Consider the following 24128-nt stretch of genomic DNA (forward strand, 5'->3'; position numbering starts at 1 on the left):
GGTACCGACGTTTTAACGAGCCGTGATTTTCGTGCTCGCCTTTTCGAGACCCTTACGTAACGCGACTTAATTGTGAAGGAGCTATCGCGCCGGTTAATACGAGCGTCGAGAACGAGGAGAGACATTCGAGGGGGTGCTTGGCGGGTTTAACTGTGGAGTAACGGCCTGCCCGAGGTGGGGGTACGAAAAGATCGCGTTGGAGGGGATACCATCCCCACCACTTGCTCGTCCATCAGTCGGTCCGAGGCCGTTGTAGAGAGAGGTTTGTTCTTGCTGTTGGTCTGTGCTCGAAACGTTTGTGCTCGCTTTCACGTTTACGTGTTCGACCGGTTTCTTCGAATCGGGTGCTCGACCACGATCTCCTCCTGGACGCGCGTCGCTCGATACGCCCGAAGTATTCGCGCGTACCAACGGAAAGACGTGTGCAGTGCTAGTGTTGGTAAACTTAACCTCAAACGTGGCGGCGGGCCACACCGCTCTCTTGCCTGTAGTAAACAACTGTAAAGTGTACAAGTGTGTCTCTCTGTGTAATGGTGTGTAACCACGTCGAGGAAGTGAAACCGTGGAAGGAGAGTTTCTCTTCTTCCGTTCGATGCTGAAAGGAAACACGAGCGTATCCGTTCTCGGCAAATTTTCATAAACGCGGTGGTTAATATCGCTCTGTTTTACCGACCGTAAAAAGGGCACGCCACGCTCTCGGTGCCCAACGGGATACTTCGTGCGGCTGGCGTCGGCGTCATATCTAACCTCAAATGAACGTAGCCGGCGATAGAAATAGCTGGTGATACCGAAAGTAATCGATCGGGACCGGGGCTATTGTTTCACGGTGAGAATGCGGTAGTGACAGATCGTGGATACACCGATGGATCATCGTCGCGCGTCCGAGGCGGGGACCTTCTCGATCGAATCGCGTCGACAGAACCGCGGACAGAGCCGTCGGAAGGGTCGTCGGTCGTTCTCGTAGCCCGCGCGGGCAATTCGAATCGGTTATTGTTTATCGTTTCTTCTCGTACATCCCGTTGACATCGGCGTGTCGCGCGTGACATGAAGCGTCTCGTTCGCGTGATTTAAGAACACGTACTACAGTGTTTCTATTTTCTATTAGTTCAACGTCACGCAGGAATCATGTATCCCAGTGCTGCCGGAATCAACGCCGCCGCTGTGGCTGCCGCTGCTGCCAGGCATCCGGTGAGTATAATTTTTTCTTTTTTTTTTTTCTTTCTTTTATTCACCGACTCATGGTTCAAATTCGATCGATCGGAAGTATCGACCAAAAAATGTATCGATCTCCAACGGGGACGGAATGGAACGCGTTATTAAAATTTTCACACGGACCGTTTGTTTTTCGACGACCGATTCTCGACGCGTTACGTCTTTATTATGCGGTTCGAGCAATTTGTACCTCGTAACGCGATCTCGACCGTAGCCGGACTTGGCTCGAATTTCAGCGCGTACTTACGTATCCCGGCGTATGCTCGCGATTCCGATCACGTCCAGTGGCGTAGAAACGGTGTGTAGCACCTTTCGATCATCTATCGGATTACGTTTGCGGAACGTGGGGGGGCAACGCCGCGAGGCTCGTCGAAACAGGATCTCGCGTGTTTTATCCGCCGGCAGGATGGAACGCGCACGTCAAAACATTCGATCAAAATAGAAACTCGCGGTACGCGGTTACCAAATGCGATAATAATACCGAATGCCACCGTCGCCGGTTTCTCGATGCCCTGCTTGGTTTGCTGCTAATGCGGTCACGTGCGTCGCGCGGTACACACATTTATCATGGTTCCGCGCGTACGTTACATGCGCCGGCTGTGTATACGTGTCGGATACACGTGCCTCTGGCACTGTGCGCGCATACGTGTGCACATACCTTCTCGACTCGTTTCGAGATTTCGAGATATCGGTGGCCGTTGAACGGCGAACAAGTTCCGTCTCGCGCGCGCTCTCGCGCGGCACGGAACGGTCACGATTTTGAGGTTAGGTTTCGAACCGTGGAAAAACCGTTTCGTCTCGGTTGCGCGGATTCTATTGATCCGTGAATCGAAGACGATCAGCTGCGGCCTCCCCCCCCCCCCCTCGTTTCTTTCACGTCCCCCCCTCCCACGGCGCACGGATTTCATGACCGATCTTTAATAGCGGCTGCGATTAAACCGTCTCGCTCGTTGTAACCATGTAACCGCAACGCTGTTCGAGATCGATTGACCGTGCGCGCGCGCGCGCGCGTCTGCTCGAACTTACACGTTTATCCTGGAGCATAGTTTCACGCTGTGTTTCGAGTCTCTTTACTACGCGCCATTCTAAATAAACTTTCAACTATTTCAACTTCGACTTGAAGCAAATATTTCCGATTATCCCGAACCGTGATACATTAAACGCTCGTTCGATATTTATTAATCTATTACGCGGGTGTAGCCTTTGGTCAATTACTTTTTCGACAACCTTGGAATTTTGTTTTTGTAAGAATCACTGCTATTTCTGCTATATGTCTTCAAATCTACATTTTTTTTTAGTAGAGAAACTGTGAATTATTTTCGTACGATGCAACGATGCTTAAATTTATCTTTAATTTCGAAAAGTTTGTAAATATTTGTTTATACGTACGCGCATAGAGTAAAGTCTGAAACTAATTTTGTTGTCAGAAAATCGTTGTAAATATATTTAAGAAGCTTCATGTAGGTCCAAGGTTCCAGCTCTTATAATTTCGAAAAGTTTATAAATATTTGTTTATACGTACGCGCATAGAGTAAAGTCTGAGACTAATTTTGTTGTCATAAAATCGTTGTAAATATATTTAAGAAGCTTCACGTAAGTCCAAGGTTTCAGCTCTTATAATTTCGAAAAGTTTATAAATACTTGTTTATACGTACGCGCATAGAGTAAAGTCTGAGACTAATTTTGTCGTCAGAAAATCGTTGTAAATATATTTAAGAAGCTTCACGTAAGTCCAAGGTTCCAGCTCTTATAATTTCGAAAAGTTTATAAATATTTGTTTATACGTACGCGCATAGAGTAAAGTCTGAGACTAATTTTGTCGTCAGAAAATCGTTGTAAATATATTTAAGAAGCTTCATGTAGGTCCAAGATTCCAGCTCTTATAATTTCGAAAAGTTTATAAATATTTGTTTATACGTACGCGCATAGAGTAAAGTCTGAGACTAATTTTGTCGTCAGAAAATCGTTGTAAATATATTTAAGAAGCTTCACGTAAGTCCAAGATTTCAGCTCTTATAATTTCGAAAAGTTTATAAATATTTGTTTATACGTACGCGCATAGACTAAAGTCTGAGGCTAATTTTGTCGTCAGAAAATCGTTGTAAATATATTTAAGAAGCTCCACGTAAGTCCGAGGTTCCATCGAATAAGGTTTACGTCGTGCTCGATAAATTTACGGGCATGGTAAACGATCGGCGAGAAATAAAGGGGGCGGCCGGTGATTTGACCGGTTTAAATGGATACAATATATTTATTCTAATACGGATTACGGTAATAGCGGCGCGAATGCGTGCTAATGCCTAGGAGTCGCGCGGCATGCGCTCGGGATCGACGGGAACGTCGAAGCACAGCGTAAACGCAGCGTTCACAGGAAGAATTACATTATTCCCGTTGCCATTATATCCACCTCGGCCCGATAATCATAATAATTAGAGACGAAAGCAGGAAAAAAAAGTCACCCATTACTCTCCGTTTGTAACGGTGTGTTGTTGCGTCGGGCGAAAGGGACTCTCGGATAGAATAATGAAAGCTTCATCTGGCCCATCCCTAATAACAGGCGTTACACCGGATGCGGACCGGCGATATTGTAGCACGTGGTGAGCAGCGAGGGAAAAAGAGAGCAGGGGACACGACCGACGGAACGGGACGGAGGTAGACGACGACGAGGACAAAAAAAAAATAAAACATGCGCCGGCGAAAGAGTCGTGGCTCTGTGTGTCCCCTTTCGAAAGGCGGTGACAATGTTGTGTGGAAAAGGGTGACTCTGTCGAGTGCCATGGAGTAGCGAGAGCAGAGACGAGACGCGGACAAGGACGAAAGTTGTTCCGGCGGTGTGTCGTTGTCTCGCTTCCGCCGAGGCTGGGTCGTCGGCGGCGAAACACGTGTACGCGCAGATGGTCGCAATTTCGACGCGGATGAAAAATATTCAACAGCGATTAAAACGGATAAAATGTACTTTCTTGCTCGTTATTGGCGAACTTTCATTTCGAATTTTCGATTCGAGCAGGCCGCGACGATACCTCGTCGAAACGGAGTAAACACAGCGAATCGACCGTTATTACACTGTTTGTAGTCGTTATCTCGTATTCAAATAAAATTTTTAATATCCTGGTGTTAGGCGAACATCCGACGGCGTGAACCGTGGCTCGTCGTGCTCCATCGTATTCCGATTTGACAAATATTTGATAGGTTTAATCAACCCCATGCGCGCCGGCGTTTCCTATAAATGCAGTTTCACATGTGCACAGCTGGAAAAACTTTCGGAATCGCGGATCGCCGGCGAACCCGTTCCTCGAGTTTGCTCAACGGACTTTTTAATTTCAACCGCGTCGAGCGATTTCGAACGGGGGCTTCTCGAGACGTAACACTTGTTGAGGCCGCTCGGGACCCCGAGCGAATTATAACTTTCTATTCGTTTGTTGCAACAAAATCGCGCGCTCGACATGAGACTTTGTCCTGGCAAATATGGTTTCAATTCGTAAAAAAAAGAACGTTACAGACGCGTTAGTACGGCACCTAGTTTACACATTGATTAACATTTGGGTTAACGGTTGGGTATAATCGTTTTGGAATTCGTTAAAAAAAAAGAAAGAAACGTAATCAACAGTGGCAGAGTATTAGCTGGGTGAAAGATAATTTCCTTATTTATTCTAACGTATGTAAAGATAATTGGCATCCCTAGCTAGATAAGAATTATCATTCTTACAATTAGAGGGCGGATCTTTATGCAAAGTAAACATTGTCTGCGTCGATTACAAGACAGTCGAGTCAGATCTAATTTCCTTCCTTTCTTCGGTCTTCTTTTGTAAGCTGGATTTAGTATACCGACACATTCTCAGTTCCTTTTATAATCCTTGCGCTGTTTGCAATTTCGCACAGCCGCGTTTGCCATAACCGCATACATTCTGCAGTCTAGTCATGACTTGGTATTTAGTTGACGTTCATTTGATACTTGTTGGTACGCGCTTGCCTAGCAATGAAACGATATCGAACGACTTTCTCGCACAAACACCGTGTAGCACGAAGGCAAGAAACGTCTCGAACGTCGCGGATGACACTGATTATTGACACGGGAGTTCAAGCTACAGATAAGAACAATGGAAGAAGGCAACTGTTTGCCCTGACAATAATCGTCTTATCGGTTCGCGGACGCGCGAGCCGAGACCGTTGAAAGGAGCCAGGGAGATATAAAGAAGTTGTTACCAGCACACACACGGACACGCGCGCGTTTTCCCTTGCTCCTTAGCATAACGTAAAATGTACAGCGACGCGTCGGCGAGGTTCGAAATCTCCGATCGTGCAACTCTGCCGGATACCTTTGTGTCCGGCCGTATATACCTGAACGAATCGCTCGAATTCCGTGAACCGATGTCGAGACGAGAGCACTATAGCGGGAGGAAACGGTTTCAACGGGGAACGGGTACGATAATCGGTCGATTTTAAGCTTCAAAGCTGTCTGGCACGCGGCGAGAGAGACGGGGCGAATCGAGAGTCGCGCTGTCGGCACGGAAATACGGAATCATAGTGATATCTTGAGCGTCACGTCGTCCATTATGCTGATGCGCCCGGTAAATTTCACGCATTATACTCCCATTATACGTTTCCTGGCCGAGTGGAATCGCGATCTCGTGCTCCCCGCTCGCGGTAATTACACGCTACTGCTTCTCGTTCGCCGGGGGGGAGCGGGAGAAGGAAGGGGAGGGGCGGTAGAATTGTTTTAATTCCTGCGATCCCCTTTCTCCTCTGTTCCAGCTTCGCGTTCGTATAATCCTTTCAATTATTTATACATGCAAAAGACTGCGCTAAGTCTCGTGCAGCATTTCGGACTCGAGAGCCGCGCGGAACGGTACTGCTATTTTTGTGCGCGACGACGGATTTCGTGCTCGTCGCTTCGAAATTCCGCCATCTAGCGAACACTCCGTCGCCGAGGATCGTCATTGTCTCGTAATCGCTGCAGCGCGATACTCGAGAGTCGCGCGATTTATACCGTTTAATTCTTTCCGTCGAAACGCGCGACGACCACGCGTACAACCGTAGGTTTAGGGGTTTTGGCACGAGGGGCCTGTTCTTACGCATGGTCGAAAGTGCCACGACGGGGGCATCGAGTGGGGAAACACGGTCGTCGGTCCGGAAAAGGCAGCCGGCTTGAACGCGGCAAGAAAAGTTCCATTTACAGTTTCCACAGTTTTTTGCAGCCTCTTTCATAGTCCGTCCGGTTATTTACACGCATTACAATCTTGCTCGTTACTAATTACCGTTACACGCGGACACACCGCGATTCGCAGAAGTTTCGCGTTTCCATTATGTATAATAACGTATAAAGTGTACAGCTGGAACTCCGTTTAGCCGGACTCTGTTTATCCGACACAGTACCCTGTTTACCGATAAGTGGATGTCAGGAGCGATGCTCCTTTTATCCGACTCCGGTCTACGCGGCACACTGTTTTTGCCTCTTACTTGCAAATTCTAGTCCAGCCTTTCCGCGTGGAAGCGACGATTTCATTTGGTTGCTCGTATCTGCGCGATTCGTCTCTCGATATTTCTCTTCTCGCAAGTCGAACGAAAAGAGAAACTTTATTAATTAATTTATTATTATACTAACGGTCCAATGCCGACGTACACGCGGCAGAAATCGATAAAACCGTAAAATCTGGCAGGAAACATTGGAAGAGTAGGCACGATTGTTTCGATGAAGATATATCAACAAAGTTTTATTTAAAAAATGAACATCTCTTCTCTATGTATTTGATACAAAAATTTTCAGTAAAAAATTTCTCTTCGTCTGAGAAACAATCTGGACTTGGCAGTGTGTAAACTGGTAATAAATAGTTCTTGTCCCCTAAGCGTTGATTTATTAATTTTTGTATTTACGATAAGTTTGAAATTATTGGACGCTTAAAGAAAAAGGCGAAACAATTAATATCTTGTCTATAGCATTGGTGAACCATTGAAAGCGACGAAGATAATATATTAAAACAAAATTGGTTACGCGAAACTTCACTCGAATTGTATGAATAAATAAATAGCGAAAGCGGGGTTAAACGGAGTTGTATCGCATTGCTATATTTTTCGTACACATCCAGCACAGTTTGCGCACGCGATTACTTGCGATTACTTGCATTATTTTGCAATATTTATTTATAATTCGGCTTCTACGTTCTCGTGCCAGCGAGACTATTGCTCGCGAGATTCTTGTACACTTTCTAGCAATGAAACTTTCATGATAAAAGCTTCGAAACGAGCATGGAAACGACTACGTGTTAGGTTCGATAGGAACGCAGAGATGCCGTCTACTCAATAACGCACGATTCAATTTGATCTGATGCGTTTATTCGGCACCTGGGGAGGGGCGGATCGCGTTCCCAGCGGATGCAACATATTGTCTCTTCCATTACTCTCTCTCTCTCTCCCCCTCGAACCGGCGCCCTCGAGATTCACTTACGCCGGCTGTCGGTGTTATTGTACGCGGAACAACCGTAAAAATCTCGTCGATAAAAGCAGGATGGAACGTATCGGAGCGCCGTTAAATGGTGGCGCTGAGGGAAGGCGGAGAGGCCGCGCGAAGGCTCTTTCCCCGATAAGAACTTTGAGCGAGAGAGCATAAAAAGACGATTCCCTTCTCGGTGCAGGATACTGCCGTCTCGAGGCCCTTGAAATGGATATCGATAAGACGTTCGATTTACTCCCGCGCCACCCGCCTAGTTTTCCCCTCGATGGAGCGAAGATAATTAAATCGGCGGGACAGTCTCTCTATCGGTGGCTTCCCGTTTATAATTGTCATTTGTAAGAGTTCCTAATGGGTCTCGATACTCGGCCGACGAAAGCCGGGGCTATACACAGGCCCGCTGGTAGCGGCTTATTACGTTAAATGGTTTTCCTCCGAGCAGATACCGTGGCGAATTAATCGGAAGAGATTGCTCGGGGGATCCCGACCCCGGCACCCTCGACGTTCTCTTTCACCTTTTACTTTCTCACTTTCGAAAAAAGACCGGGCGGGACACACGGTTTAGCTGCAGGTGCTCGGGGAAACGTATAATCCGGGGGTAGCTGGGCGAAAGAGGCGAACGGCTGCAACCGGAGAGAGAGCATCCCTCGGCTCCCCATCCCTCGCCGAAATAATCCCCCTAACTGGCGCAACAATGGCCAGAAACGAACCCCCGAGCGTGAACCGTAATACCGGAGTCCTCAGGGTGCCGTAAATTGGTCCACTGGGAGAGCAAAGGAGGAAGGGCTGCGTGGAGTGCTTTATCCACGGACCCTCGCGGTTACTTTGCCACCCCTCCGTTCTGTCTTCTGTTTCAACGAGGAACATCCTAATCGAAGTCCCACGGGCGGCCCCGTTTTTTTCCCTCTCGCGTCTCATTGCTTTTCAATTATTCTGCTGGCTGTTTGTTGCTACTCCATTCCGAGCCTCTTCCGCGTCGTCGCTGCCTACTTCGTTCCGCGGATTCCGTTTCGTTTTCCCGATCAAGTCTGTTGCAGCTGCGTCGAGGTGTACCCGGCGTTTGATTCATTACTATGTACTTGGAAATTGATAGATGCAATTTCGATACTGGCTGGATCCTTTGCGCGTTAAGCGACGAATATCGACCTTAAAAGTGTCCGCGATGTCAGGGTCTTTTAATCGAAGCGATCGAAACTGGATTCATAGGTAAAATTTAACGTAGAAATTGGTTCAACGATTTTGCATTCTAAAAATCTTGACAACATTCGGGTTCCTGGAATATGTCGCGATACAAATGAAACACAAAATCTAGTTGAAAACGTGACAATTGTTTTACAGCAATGACACGATTGAGTTTGTTTAAACTTTTATACTATAAAAAAAATCAGCAACCAGTCATTTTTACCGATACAATAGTCCCACGGTTAACAATAAATCGTTCGCGCAACTTCCATTTTATTTGATAAAAAGTTCGGTTGTTTTCACGCCCGAAAGAAGAGAATTTGCGTGTACGGATAAAAATCGATAAGATCGTGTTTTTTGAGCACGATGAATATGTTCGTCGATGAAAGACATTTTTCCTTATTACAGTTTCTGCAGGATCCCACCCATAAAATGGAAACGTGTTTCAAAATCCTCGATCGTTACATAATCTCTGCACAGTCTAGTTGTTGTTTCACGAACAGATTTGATCGCTCTGTGCTACCCTTCCGCGTAACCTACAATTTGGGGTGTAAATTGCAGGCAGGGGTCGAACGAATAAGGGTGCGCCGATGGAGGTCCAGTTGTTTCCGATGCCGTGGACGAGTAACGAGGTGAAAATTGATCGAAGCATAAATTGGCTACAGAATTCCGGGCACGGTCGGCCGTCGTTCAAATTTTTTTTTAGTCCGACCCCCGTGAAAGTATCGCCGCGTCTCTCGGTTCTCTGTCGGTTTCCCGCAAGCCGATAAATATTTCCCATCGAAGACGGAGATCTGTTTTTACGATCTGGGGTCGCAACAGAAGCATGCCTCGTTTCTCTCGTCGCTCGCGTTTCGTGAGACATTCCAGCCGGGGCCTGTTTGTCGTCCCGTAGTGCTTTTCAGCCGGAATTATTTATCTTCTGGTTGCGCGTTCTGTAGATAGTCTGGCGGAGTAGTTTTCGTCTTGTCCTCCTCGAGATTTCTCGGAGGCTGTCCGTTTTAACCGAGCTACAAGGGGTCCTCGAGTGTTCGGAACATAATCCATTGTGCAGGGGCGATTGTGTTTACGTCTGCATGCGTTTCCGAGTGGAATGGAACTCTGCTCCAACGAGCTCTCCCCTTCCGCCTCCCCCGCCGCCCCCCTAGCTACCACGGTCCTCGTTTAAATAACTCTCAAATTACCTCCACCGCCGTCTCCCACCCCTCCTCCTTTTAACTCCTTCGAAAGGACCTCGTCTCCTTTCGCGTGTACGCGGGTCCCGGCAATCTCGTTCCAGCATTTATTCCCCGATCGCTTGCTTCCTCGCCGGTTAATCTTCCACTCGTGAGCCTGAATTGCTTCTAGTATTAACCCCCACAATGAACCGGCGGAAAGGCGATTCCTTTCGAGGCAGTTTGAAGACTAGTTAAACGAGAGTTCGCGGGACCGGGCTCTACGAATCCGCGTAACGGGTAATTAGGCTAGCGGAGCCGGTTACCGTGGGGTGACCAATCGCTGTGCCTTCGGTTTATTTCGTAATTAAAGTTACGTTTATCAAATTATACACATTAAAGTTTTCTACTTAAAAAAGGAACAAAATAAAAAGATCGCAAAATTAAGTATGTCCTGGACGATAAATATAAAGCTAATTATGCCCGAAAACAAACCAAAGGCACAGCGATTCGTCCCGCGGCAACTGGCTCTTAACCATTTTCACTCCGATGTCGCCGATACGGCGACGCTAAATTATTATCTTTCAAGGTAAACATGGAAAGTACGTAAGTGAAAACATAAGATACTTTTTATTCATTAATTCCTATAAAATTTCACGGCGGTACAATGATTTCTATTTCGATTCATCTTTCTGTAATAAGATACACGTTTTCGGCAAAATTTGCTTCGAGTTGCCGGCAAGCTAATTATATCGGAAAAATCTTGCCAAGGTTTAATTATTCATAACGCCCACGCATCGCGATAATCGCTCGATCCGTCGATTATACGTACAATTTGGCCGATTCACCGGCCGATGATGACTTCTTTCGACCGGTGGCTTTCGAGAAAGCGGCGGGAGAAAGGCAAAAAATCGGAATATACGACGGCGCCCGATTCAGCGGTGGACCGTCCACGATTTTCACGGCTCGTTAGTCATGGCTTTATAAATCGAACTGCCTCCGAGGGAGAGACGGGGAGGACCAAAAAAGAAGCAGAGACGCTCCGAGAGTGTGTTCGTGTGTGCGCGTGTTCGTGGACATGCGCGCACGTATGGACGCCGTGCGTGTGTGCGCGCGCGCGCGCCAGCGTCTCTCTTTTCTTCGGAGAGAGGAATGTGCGAGTACATAAGTATTTCGTGCACGTTTGCCTCGAATAATGCGTGAAGGCACTTGGCAAGAAGCGACGGACACCACCGTCGAGGGTTCGCACACACGCGAACGTGCACGCACACCTACACCCGGCTAAGGACTGTACGTGTATATAGCGCGATAAATACGCCTAACCGCTTTGTAAACCTCGGCTGGAAGGCGGATGGAGGGGAAAAAGAAAGTCCGAGGAAGCCTCTTGAAGTCCCCTCGGACCTGCTCGTACAGGAGAATGGCACTAATTGGCATTAGGCTTGGCAGTTTGTCGTGTTCCCCCCTCTTCGGCCTGTGTGCCGTGCTCCTGCTCCTACATCACAGCCGCACATCGGAGCATTTCGTTTCCATGACTCCTCTTCCGTGACATCCAACATTTCCCTCTCGCTCTTCATCTTTGACTCTGTTCCCATCTCTCTTCCTCTCTCTTCATCTTTGGCTTTATTCCCATCTCTCTCTCTCTCTCTCTCTCTCTCTCATTCTCTTTCTCTCTTCCTGTCTTGTACGGTCCTTAAAATTGCCCACAGGCCAAGACTCGCAATCGTGGTATTACTTATCGCTGCTTCGAACACGCACGCTGGATATACAGGCCGGTATACTTAACGAGTATCCCCGATCACTATGCTCGCTCCCGCGTCTATCCGCTCTTTTGTCCTTTAATCCTGGTGCTCCCGGACTCTGTAATTTCCCGCCGCGCCAGCCGCGTGGGTCATTATCCGTCATCAAGCCGCACGAAAAACCGAATTTCGGAATCACGTTGCAACGAAACTCTGACACCGCTTCCGTCATCGATCTGCGATCCGTAAACATTGAGTTAGGCACTATTCGAATCGTTTCGAATAAATATTTATATAAGATAATGATTATCCGAATGAATACCTTTTTTTTAATCGAATATTTCATTTCAATAATTGTTGACTGTTTTTGTTTTTACGTAATTTTATAACAATACGTTTGTACGAATACACTCGGGATCAGTTAACCCTTCGCACTCGAGTGGTGACTCTGAGGCACCACTAAAATTTGTTATATCACCTTTCAAGATAATTTTGATGTTAACAAAGTTTAGATTTAACAAATTGTTAAGAGCGTAACTGTTGCGCGAGTCCCAAGAGTCAATTTCATATGCATAAAATGCATTTTGTCGTATAAAATAGAAACACTATAAGTTAGAAAAATGATTTTATGTTTACAGTGAAAATAGCTTCGAGTGCAAAGGGTTAAATGTCAGCTATTTATAGAATTCTGAAATTGCCGATGTCTCCTCCCTCTGCAACCCTGGCTTGCGAACTTTGCTGGTTCCAAACCTTTGATCTTTTACAAATTTTGTTGTCTGTTCATATCGATTATTCCTAAAAGCATTAAGAAGTTGAAGAAATTCTTTCGCATTTGAGTCGATATTTCTTCACATAATTCTAATGGTTTCCCAATAAAATGAAAGCATTAATTGTTGGAAGAACTGCTTATTAACAAAAAATTAAACGATGGATATCTGGCGATTTCCCAATAAAATTAAAACAATAATTGTTGGAAGAACTGCTTCTTAAGAGAAAACTCGACGAAGGAATCGTATCGCAAGATAAAACTAGACCGCTGATAAACCATACCCATTTTATAAAGTTTAAAATAAGGGACAAGTTTCTTCCGTCGACCATTCATCGTGGCAAATTGAAATACGTTTTAAAATGTATTTTAAACTATACAGCATAAACGCACGAGCATCCGCTGTCCACCGACGACTAATCTTGTTTCACAACCGCGGACAGATGTTCGCGTAACAGATCTCAACGGTGATTCGAGATTTTCACAGTCGGCTATCGAAAGTTCGAAACCACGGCTGGCATGTGGTTGTTAAAGGAACTGCGTATTCCGCAACACTTGGCGGATTAAATGTTTTAGTACCCTGTGCCCGACAAACTCTAAAATCGATGTCAAGAGAACCGGCCCCGCGGTACAACCGACGGAACAATAATTTGATTGATGGCACGCCATCAAAATCTCACGGTGCAGCGACTCGAAAAACACTGGTTCCCGCAATCGGCTTTCCCCTTGCAAACAACTTTCTCGTATCCTGTTGATGGCTAGGGATATAATCGAGCGAACACTTTTAAATAGCCGGTGCACGGTTCACGTAAACAGAGAGCCGTGATTACGAGGATCCGGATAATGGTTCGGTAGTTAAAGCGGCGGAACGCGGAGCAGATTTTATCGAGAGGCTAATACCGCGAATAGAAATCTTTTTACGGCCGACAATTCCGCGGCGAGGCGGTGGAGAATACTCGAGGGATTTTCTTCTTTCGCAGACCGCTTCGGGATCACGAGTCTCGTCCGCTGATGGAAAAAGGTTCAGCCGTTTTTCGAGAGGGAGCGGTAGAGTAGTTGCAGTAGTAGTGGTAGCAGCTGTAGTAGTAGTAGTAGTAGCAGCAAGCAGCAGCACTAGTAGTAGTAGTAGTAAGAGAGAGAGAGAGAGAGAGATCGCGAGCGACACATTCGTGAATTTCCTTTGCCAGCACGGGCTTCGGTGTACACGTATCTCTGTGTGTACGCGGCCGTACGTACATACACGTTCGAGAGATATTCTTTCTGAATATGTCTGCCTGACCGGCGGCACACTGGTTTTCCGCAAACCCGCCGCACTATGCAAATATTTGCCGGACGTTCGTCGGTCCTGGTCCACCTTCTCCGTCTTCTTCGTTCTCCGCGGTGTTCTCTCGAGCACCGCCGTCACGGATACCACCGTCTACACGGATACAAAAACGAGAGAGGGCGAAAGGGAAAGAAACGTCCAAATATTTGGCATCGGCTAGCGCACGGACACTAACCAACTTCTTTCTGGCTTAGGACAGTGACACTAGTATGCCTGAAACTCGCTAGGCAACATTCGGAATACTGTTGACCCTTTAGAAGAGCGCCGGCTATACACGTACGCGGCTCTAAATCCCAGGGAACCGCAAGCTTGTTTTTCTACCGGCGGAATGCGGCCCGGCGAGTTAATGTATTAGACTGATGTATTAATTTATAAAAAGGGCGGACATGCGTCGACGTGTTTACACGGAAACGTTACAGAGTTCTGTTTACGCCTCGACCGCGGGGATACGCCGCCGACGACTCTCGGGACGCTTCCACGAAGGTGGGAAGCCTTCTTCTGGTGGCCATGCCGGGTCTGAATATTTCTCTGAAAAATTTCTCTGAACTCGACCGGACATAATCGGTATCCAGAAGACTATTATTCTTGTGAGTCGACTTTTTTTTATGTATGTTCTCATTTCTTAAACAGCGCTGTCCGAAGATTTGGTTAAATCCGAAAATTACAATAATACACCGTCTGTTTTGTACACCGTATTTGAACGCGTCGTTTTACATAAAGTTTACGCGGATTGTATTTTCTTGTCAGCCAATATGAATCTCAGGCGAGATTCCAGGTGCTAAAAGAAAAAAAAAATGAGTATTTCCAAGCAATATATTTTCTTACATCTTCAAGTAATTCACATATATCTTGTTTTATTAAAAATATCAATCATTTCTAGAGATACAATCACTTTATAGTTTTGAATCCAGAACTCAGAACTTCGCAAGATTTATTTTCTGTTTTTCTCATCTGCGGAATGAATCCAAAAAAATTACATTAAATTGATCTATAGCCCGTTCAAGAAGGCGATAGCACGATGATCGCAACGAGCACATTTTGGAGCCCATTTTTCGAAACGCTGGAAGCTGACCTTCGACTAGACATTCGACAGCCAATGGCTGCAATCGTCGGCATCGCTTAGGCAAATATCCTGCAACCGTTTGATTCTCATTTATTAACTTGTTCCATTGAATGGACTATGTATAGGAGCGTGTTTCGAGAAGAGCTCATTTAAATTTTAATGTTCTTTAACGGCGTCCAATGTTGGCAAACACAGGCGGCGCGCGCAAGCAAGATTTGCGCGAAGGGAAGGAAAAAAAGCAAGTGTTTATCAAACCGTTCGCTCAGGAAGTGTTTTGTCACACATATCCAAGTTGTCAAGCTCGAGCCAGGCTTTATAGATTGCCATTTGGAATGACTTTATGCGATGTAAGTGCCGTGTAACTAATTCAAGGTCCGTGTAAGCGGTCGAAGTTGCACGTGTAGGACATTTGCATTGCACGCGGTTTCTTCGACGTCGAAAGAAACATTAAGCCGGGTTATTACCAATCGAACGAGAGAGACAGAGAGAGAATGCCTCGAGAGAGGCATTTATAAGATCTCGAAATGCCGTTTATAGATCGAATCGATGGAACTGACGTACCCGGGAGAACCTTCGGCTCCCCGGTACGGCTTTCGATTGACTCGTGCCACAATAAACTGGAACGTCCCCGACTTACCGCACGTGATGTCAAGAGTAATAAAACATTTACATCGGCGGTTCTGCTCGGCAGTTTTTATCCATTTCTCTTTTCCATCGTTGCGGCCACGAATAATGTATTGAAAAAGAGGGTCGCGACCGTACGACGCCGGTGCCGTTGCCCCCGACCGATCATCTTACCGTCGCTCGTAAGAATAGAAAATTGGCACGAAAACGCCGGCCGGAATGGTTCGCCCATTAATAAATCGTGATATGTCGCGTGACGAATATGTTCGTCGTCGCTACGCTCGTTTTTAGAGAACGTTACCGCGGATCGCGTTAAACCAATTGGACGTGTTACCGCTTCTTCTCCTCTCTTTCTTTCTCTCTCTCTTTCTCTCTCTCTCTTTCTCTCTGTCTGTCTGTCTCTCTCGCGCATCCATTTCCATTCTCCTCGAAGCGTTCCCGCGTCTCGGTTCAAGTATCGACGGTGAGCTGCTTTTCACGGTATAATTGAATCGTACTCGGTGTTAATTCCTCGTTATGCCGTGGCGATCGACGACTGGCTGGAGGTAAATTATCACGTTCCAGTCCGGTTGCCCGGGCTATCTAGAAATAATCCGCCTAGCATGTGCGGTGTTCTCGCTGCCCCCTCCATAAACGAGAAAGGCAAAGGAAGAAATCAAAGAGCGTTCGTTTAATTCGAACGGACGGGGGACAGGACAGGGTACACCGAACCGTAACGTTGCTCGGGATTATTGGTTTCCGAGCGATCCTTCGCGTTGATTAGTTCGTCGTCTGAAAAACACGGCAACGAGTATATACAGGGTGTCCCGTTCAAGTTGAGACCGTATAAGATCCCATAGACGGGTGGTTTAAAAAAATACAAACTGACGCACATCTTTTAGCATTTTATGTGCGGATTTTTTTATGGGATTCAAATGACAGTACTAGTTTTTTATAAGTAGATATTTCAAAGTTACCTTGTTCTTTTTCCATCGTAAATCTATATTTTTTATCTTGGAATCATATTCTGCGTAAAAAGTTGGGTAGTTTTACGTTTGAAATATTTTTCTGGAGATCCAATATTTTTTAAAGATATTTGGCTGATTTTTCAAGTCCATTTTAAAGATAATTTAGTTTTTCTGATAAATCGACAACATTATTTCTTTCGACTAAAACAAAACCTACACTAGGTGGTCGTTAACAGTTTTATTATGCTCGCTTTGAACGAGGCCGTGTTGCCAGTGAAAAAGTCGACCTTCGTAAAGTATTTTTTAGCAGAATTACTCACGTTGTTTATCGGATCTCGTTGGAGCGTGTCTGCAAACTTACAATCTCCTGATTGTAATTGACTTAAGCATATTCGTTAACTTATTTCTCTGTAAACCAAAGGGTATCTCAGAATAAATAAATAAGCAATAACAAAAGTAGTGGTTATATTTGAATTCCCACTCAAAATGCTAAGATATATGTGTCAGCTTGTTGCTTTTTCATTCGTTTGTCAACGAAATTTCGTACAGTCTCAACCTAAATGGTGCGCTCTGTACATACGTATATACGTGTATGTATAATATAAAGGGAGACGGTGAGGGGAGAGAGGTGCGCCTCGGAACGGGCCGCAGATGGATTATCAAATTCCTGTTTACGGGCGTCGTGTCAAGTCACACGTAAAACCCAAACGCCCAGTTAATCCAGTCTTCGGGGCACCGCTCGTCGAGTATGTCAACGGCAATCGGTTGGCATCCCCCAACCGGTAGGGGCGACCCTCCTGTGCGCGTCTCCCTCCCCTTCATCGAACAACAGCGGCAGAAACGAGGAGAGGAAGGGATGCATAATAGGGGGTCCCTATTATTTTCCACGAGGTCGTCCGTGACCACTTCGGGGGTCCCTCGTCCTGATCGGTTGTAATTTTTGGAAGCGAGCCGCGCGACCCTCGAGGGCTTTAGGGCGTTAAGCTGAATTAACATAAGAGCGTGTGTGCAAACAGAATGACTCGGGGAGAGAGAGAGAGAGAGGGAGGACCGGCACGGCAGAGCGTGGTCCGAGGGAGCGAAAGGGGGACACGGTCGTGCCGGTCCGACGAAGACGGTAGAAAGCCTCTGGAGCGGAGCTAGACGGAAGGAGGAGCGAAGGGTGCATCTGTGGGAACACGTGTCCCACGCAGAGATAGTTAATTACTCGTTTGTGCACGCTGGCTCGGCTGGCTCGGCCGGGCTACCAGGGGGAGGCCGAGGGAGCGAGATGGAAAATCGGTGAGCAACGGGGAGGAAGCAGGACGCCGCGGACAGGGATATTACAGGCGGCACGGGAATGAGAGCAGTCGAGTAGAGGAATGAAAGAGCGGGACACGCTCGATGAATCGTCGTCGGGCCGAGCAGGATGGAGAAACCATGGGATCCGGAATGAGAGGGAAAGGTCGTTGAAGAGGAGGGACGCGGAGTGCGCGGTGGGCGCGAGAGCGAGACAGGACATTCCTGTTTCAGCGGACCGTCGAGACCTACGCTCGCCGCGGAGGCGGAGAAGGTGGCGGCGATGGGACAGGGTATACGAGGATGAGGTTAATGATATACATGGGGGCTACCGTATACTACCGGCTCGATCCCATCTGTGGCTACCTTGTCTCCTTCTCTCGCCTCCTCGTCTTCTCTCTTCCGTCCTGCTCCGACCGGCTACATCCGTCTACGTCGACTCCCTCCTCCCTCTCTCTTTTCCTCCTCTTCTTTCTTCCTTCCTTCCTCTCTCTTCAGCCCGCTTCCTTTTGCCGCTTCACGCTTCTTTCGCTCTTTGCAATTCAACAATGCGCCTGTATCCTCCATTCTCTTCTTATCTACATACACGGACGCGGTCTTGTACGTTAACACGATCCGGATAGCGTATTATGCTCAATCCCGTCACCGATGTATCACTTTACAGCTTGCCAGCATAGATCCCCCGGATGCCGACTTTTTAGGGAATCTTCTACAGCGGCCACCTACCCGACACCTGGCAGACTTTTCTTCTAGCCGATGCAGCAGGATCACCGTCGACGGTTTTTGGGATTATCTGTCGTCGAAACCTTTGGTCGACGAAGCAATATTCTCTGTTGCTTTTAAAGATTAAATTAAGCGGGGACAGGGTCTCTTGGACATGTCTTTATCGTACGGCGATCGTGGCACTTCTAACAAGCGCGTCGTTCGTGCAAGAACGTATTTTACAGAACACGTGTTTCTTTTGTTCCGGCACCCTGCGTATCCTTTTTATCCGTTTAACCGTCGCGAAGGAATGGCGGCATTTTGCGTTACGACGAGCACACCCGTAAAAATCAGCTAACTGGTTAGACGGGGTACGCGTCGCGTACTTTACGAGATCCGGTCACGGTATCGGTCAATTTGTTCTCGTTTCAAATATTCTTTATTGCCCCTCTTAAGCCGCGTTTCTCATAACGAGGGAGCTCGTACGAAAATCCTGTGATAAACAAATCACAGGAAGAGCTCGGAAAGCCTTCGATCGCCGTTCATTTTGTAGCCATCCAACAGCCCCAACAGGTTTCAACGTAAAGCTCTCCTTCGGCGGCGAGCTTTCCCGGTGACGCGACGTTTAAAGGTACTCGCGTATCATAATTTACCCCGCGTCCCCTCTATTTACGTCACCGGGATTCGCATCGACAGCCGTTAACATTCATAGACACCGACGACGTCGTGTGCACGAGGCGAGGCGACGCGAGACGAGACGAGACGAGACGAGACGGGGCGAGGCGTCGCGACGAGTAAACGTAGATACGTGTGTAGGATCCGGCCGGCCGTGTGGCAGTCTCGCTCGACTTCGCCCATACACACGGTGCTTGTATTTCAGCTGCGGAGTTCTCGGTGCAGAGTTCCTGTCCCTGTTCCGCCTGTGGAAGTTCCCCTCGGTGCGTTCCGCTCGGGGGAAAAGCCAGCGGAGCGTGCGCGGTCTTGTAACGCCGGTAGCGAATACCAATATTCGCTCGGCCGGCTACGAAACTGGCTGCGGAGAATCGTATTGTGTGCTTGCGCAATCTTCCCTTCTTCGGTCGGTTACGTGTACGCGGATGGAATCGCTTGATTCGTTCGTTCGGGCCGCGCGCGCGCGCGCGCCCCCACGCACAAAGCGCGTTACCGTCGCCGCGCAGGTGCGCATACACGGGAGCGAACCGTGTAGCAAATACGCGCTCCCGCGGGTACAGATGGGCGAAGGCGGGGGAGGCATTAATCGCGCGGGCGCCCGAGCCCGAGCCGAGAGGGCCCCCGGCTCTCGCGCGAGCACGCTCCCGGAATCTTTCGCGTTGCTACCGCGAGGCGACGAGTGAATCGCTAACGGTAATTGTGTTTTCCCTTGCAATTGCACCGCTGATTGCAGGACGCCTGGGAATTTCGTTTGTAACAATTAGCTCGTTACCGTCGGGATTGTTCGAATTCGCGGCCGACTTGATCCCCCGGCTCCCTCGTCGGACGCTGAAAAACGAGAGCGGGGTTCTCTAGATCCGATTAAGGAAGACCGACTTTTTACGCGGTCTTGGGTTTCCTTCATCCCCTAATCTTCGGTGTGCTTTCGGTTCGCGTCATCGTATCGCTGTCGCAGACGTTTAGGGTGAATGTCGTTTCGATATTTTAGACCGTATAATGTCAAACTTGCTACAAAATTCGACGTCTGAAACTGTGATTGTACGCAGTGTAATTGAACAATGACGGCAACATGGAGAACGTCCTCGTCTTCTTTAAGTCCATGACTCTATATGACTCGTTATAGTTTTTTGTTGTAGTTGTCTCAATTTTAATCATAATCTACAATATAAGTCTTTATGTACGGTTCATTTTAAGCCATGTGGCCGCTAATGAGCTCGCACTTAACGCGACCCCATAATTACGTTAACACCAGGAAACGAGCGATTCCTGAGGTCATTTCAAGCAACTTTTCCCTTAGCGAAAATGCAATCCGTGGCTCCGTTTAAGAGTTATTAACGAAAAACGGTGACCAATCAGAGGCGAGCATGCCTGGCGCGAAGCGGCCGAGCCAACAAGCGAAACTGCGCTTCGTGCGCCCGTTGGCGCAGCAAGCTAGCCTCGCGCCAGGCATGCTCGCTTCTCATTGGTCACTGTTTTTCGTTAATAACTCGTAAACGGAGCCGCGGATTGCATTTTCGCTAAGGAAAAAGTTGCTTCAAATGATCCGAGGAACTCCTCGTTTCCCGGAAGTAACATAATTTTAGGACACCCCGTATAACAATGTAAGCAATGTGCTTACTAATTTATAGCCAACTTCGAATAAAAAAATATGAATAATAATACAGATGGTCGGAAACGATGCACCAGTCACCGTCGGTGGTACATCTCTGCCCAGGCATCTCGTTCGTCGTTGAAGCTTCGATAAACAAAAGTCATTCCTAGCATATGGTTTTTGTTGCACCGCAGCAACAGCGAACGCTGAAAGTGGACAGAGGTTTTCTGCGACCAGTGCTCATCGGTATTCGGAGCGTAGTGGAGGAGATCAACGTTGATCGTGCACCACAGACCAGGCCCACAACGCTACAGGGTTGACTTGTTTTTCTTCCGGCGAGCCTAAACTTCCCGTTTCTCGTTGTCCGCGCCGCAGTAACAAGATGTATCTCGTATCTCCTCTCTTTTCCTCCCTCCATTCTCGAACACTTCACGCTGTCCCGAGGGACCACGGAGTCGGCTCGGAGGTAATAATAAAAAAGAGAAAAAAAAGGAAAAAGTGGTTGGCTTGCCGAGACCTCGTCGCGTAGTACATTAGCTGCAGCTTGTTCGCAGATAAAGGCAGCCACGCTCTTAAAAACCCTCGGTCGACCGTTGTCGGGAGATAGGTCCGATAATGGGCCGACATCCAGGAGACACGAAAGACTTTTCTCTTTCCTATCTTCCTTGTCACGCTCCTACGTTTATCTCGTCCCGTTCGGCCCGCACCAATCATAGCCCCGGGAAGCAGGTTAACGGCCATCCTGGAACACAGAAAAACAATTAGTGGCGATTCCACTTCCTTCCTCGACCGGGATTCGCCGTTCTCGCGGTTTCGATTTATTTAAATATGACGGGACAAGCCGCGTGCAAACGCTCCGACGATACTCCATCGTACACGCATCGCTGTCTTATGTCGCATCGATCATCGTGTCGAAATTCGTTTCGCGTCTCGTTAACAAATCATAGAATTGCTCCCGATACGGTCCGAGTTTCTATATCGGTGCGAACAAATTTGTACACGGTGTGCTAGCGCGTTAATATTCGAACACCTTCTAAAGCGGAATAACTATTTCTAGATTGAACCAAATGAATTGAATTTTTTGGCGAACATTTCGACTAGTTCGTCAGCGATCGAGCAAAGAAAGATTTGTCGAGATTGCAATTGGTTGGAGTGATAAAAAAATCTTTTTGAACGATGCCTTTTCAACTTTATTTTTTGAGCCTACAATGAAAATTTAAAGAATATATTATATTATATTATATTATATTATATTATATTATATTATATTATATTATATTATATTATATTATATTATATTATATTATATTATATTATATTATATTATATTATATTATATTATATTATATTATATTATATTATATTATATTATATTATATTTTGGCGGCTATTCGAAGGTCGTGGAAAAGAAAAGGAGTGGGGAGACGTTTCGTCCGGGGTCCGCTAGAGGACTCATCGGTAAGGCTATCCTAGCGGGCCCTTGCCTTAGACGTAAGAGTAGGACAAAGTCTCGGTGTATATATAGGGATCGAGGCGGATCGGCTACTAGCGGGAAGAGGAGCCCTCTGCTGGCAGGTCTGGAGGTAGCCGCCACAATATTATATTTATTTTTTTCTTTTTCTCATAAAATATTCATTTCCTCAATGTTTTACCGTTCGCAGACAAATGAATTTTGTCGGGTCGCCGGCGACCCCACGGGGGTCGTTCTAGGATTAAAGACCTTTAATCGGCGAGCAAAGATGAAGCCGTGGCAAAAAGATGGTGGAGTTCGTAAATTTCCGCGCGCTATGTTTAGATTATCGAAAAAATTCTGAAGCAGCGTTGGAAAATTCAGGAACGGCGTCGAGCTCGGCGGCGAGTTTATCGTGGGCGGACACTAAATTCCGAAGCGCGAGTAAAAGCTTCTGAAAGTATACGGTTTACACTCGAAACGCCGGAACACGATAAACCGTGAATAGATAGGGCCGGGCCATATTCGACGCTCGAGCGACTCCACGAAGAAGAGTTGTTTTGCAACTTCCCGTCGTTGCTCCTCGACAAATCGTGCCCGTTGATTCGCACGAGTCCCGTATTTACGGCCAGCGAAACAGATCGTTGAGCACGCTCATCGTTCACCCGATTAGAATCGCAATTTAGATGCTCCAAAATGATTTTGCCGCGTGCTCGAATTTCATTGCCCGCGCCCGCCCTCTTGGTCGAGGGGCGGACGGATGGCGAGAGGGTAGCGCGTACGGTGCACCCTACACAGTCGGATAACGAGATTATCGCGAGCTCGGCTAGGAAGTGGTCGTAAGGCCGGCCATCCTGCTCCGAGAAATTTCATTTCGTCACGACCATGCTCTGCTATACCCCCCCGGGTCTTTTGCTACCGCGCCATCGAACGGAAAAAGAACGGAGAAAGAAAGCGCCGCTATCGGTGCTGGATGATCGAGGGTAGGTTCGCGGCGAGGTCCGGAGCGGAGGGGGTGACATTGTCTGTAAGTGTCGAGGATTGGAGGGCGACTCCCGGGCCCATTCACCGTTCCCCCTTGCTCGTTCGGTTTGCCAGTAATTGTAACATATTCACCCTTGACGCAGCCACCCTTTATGCAAAGTTGTCTCGGAACATTGTGTTCGCTCTTTAAGGTCACCGAGATGGAACGACCCACGACTCGTATTCCGTGGGGACGGGGAGAAGGAGAAGTCAAAAGACTACGCGCGTCCCTCGGCGATAGTCTCGGCGAGGTCCCGAGTGTGCTGTCGAGTGAAATCCATCGGGCTGCGATATTCCGGGATTTAAATCGTAATACTTGGACGGTCGTCGTCGCGCACACACGACTGCTCGAAAATTCGAATTCCATCGACTCGACGCAGTTTTCTAAAAAATGTATCGCAATGATATTATTAATAAAATTTATTCTATCTATATTATTAATAAAATATATCATAATTGTACTATCAACACTTTGACCGCCGCGTCGCCCATGGATATGTGACAGAATTATCGCGTCAGTTAGTTAGAAAAAAATACGGAAATAATATTAGACGAATTTCAGGAGTCTCTGAAATCTTCGGGTTCGCTCGTCTGCCCTTTGACCGCGGCGTTACGGATAACAGTCGATAAAGTAACGCGTAAACGCAAAAATAGAATGCCGGCGCGCGGTTCATATAGCGGCGCGAAGGGGTTGATGAATATTCAAGACACGGGGTATGACGCTCAAAGTATTTCATTTTGAGGGAAAAAAAATGGTCGAGTAATCTCTTTGTGAAGAGGGGTGATTGACGCGTCTGCCGGTGGAATCAATCTCGGGAAAAATTCGACTTCACAGAAGGATAACAGGCCGAGGGTGTGTGCGTGGCTCTGTGCGCGAACGCGCGTTTTACGCGTATTGCGACGTAGGGGTGGTTTTGGCTGGCCGTAAAGGGCCGGGGAGCGATGGAGGGGCAAAAATG

General features: G+C 47.3%; 1 protein-coding gene across 1 annotated transcript in view; it reads left to right on the forward strand.

Moving 5' to 3' along the window:
* The first annotated feature begins 222 nt into the window (after positions 1–222).
* The window catches only part of LOC117223057 (protein groucho), a 187182-nt gene continuing 163276 nt past the window's right edge, over positions 223–24128 (forward strand). Inside the window, exon 1 of the mRNA XM_033475166.2 lies at positions 223–1188. Within this exon, the coding sequence (XP_033331057.1) occupies positions 1126–1188 (63 nt within the window). The 5' untranslated portion in view covers positions 223–1125. The remainder of the gene's footprint in view (positions 1189–24128) is intronic.

Source organism: Megalopta genalis, chromosome 4, assembly GCF_051020955.1.
Source record: "Megalopta genalis isolate 19385.01 chromosome 4, iyMegGena1_principal, whole genome shotgun sequence".
NCBI classification, from domain to species: domain Eukaryota; kingdom Metazoa; phylum Arthropoda; class Insecta; order Hymenoptera; family Halictidae; genus Megalopta; species Megalopta genalis.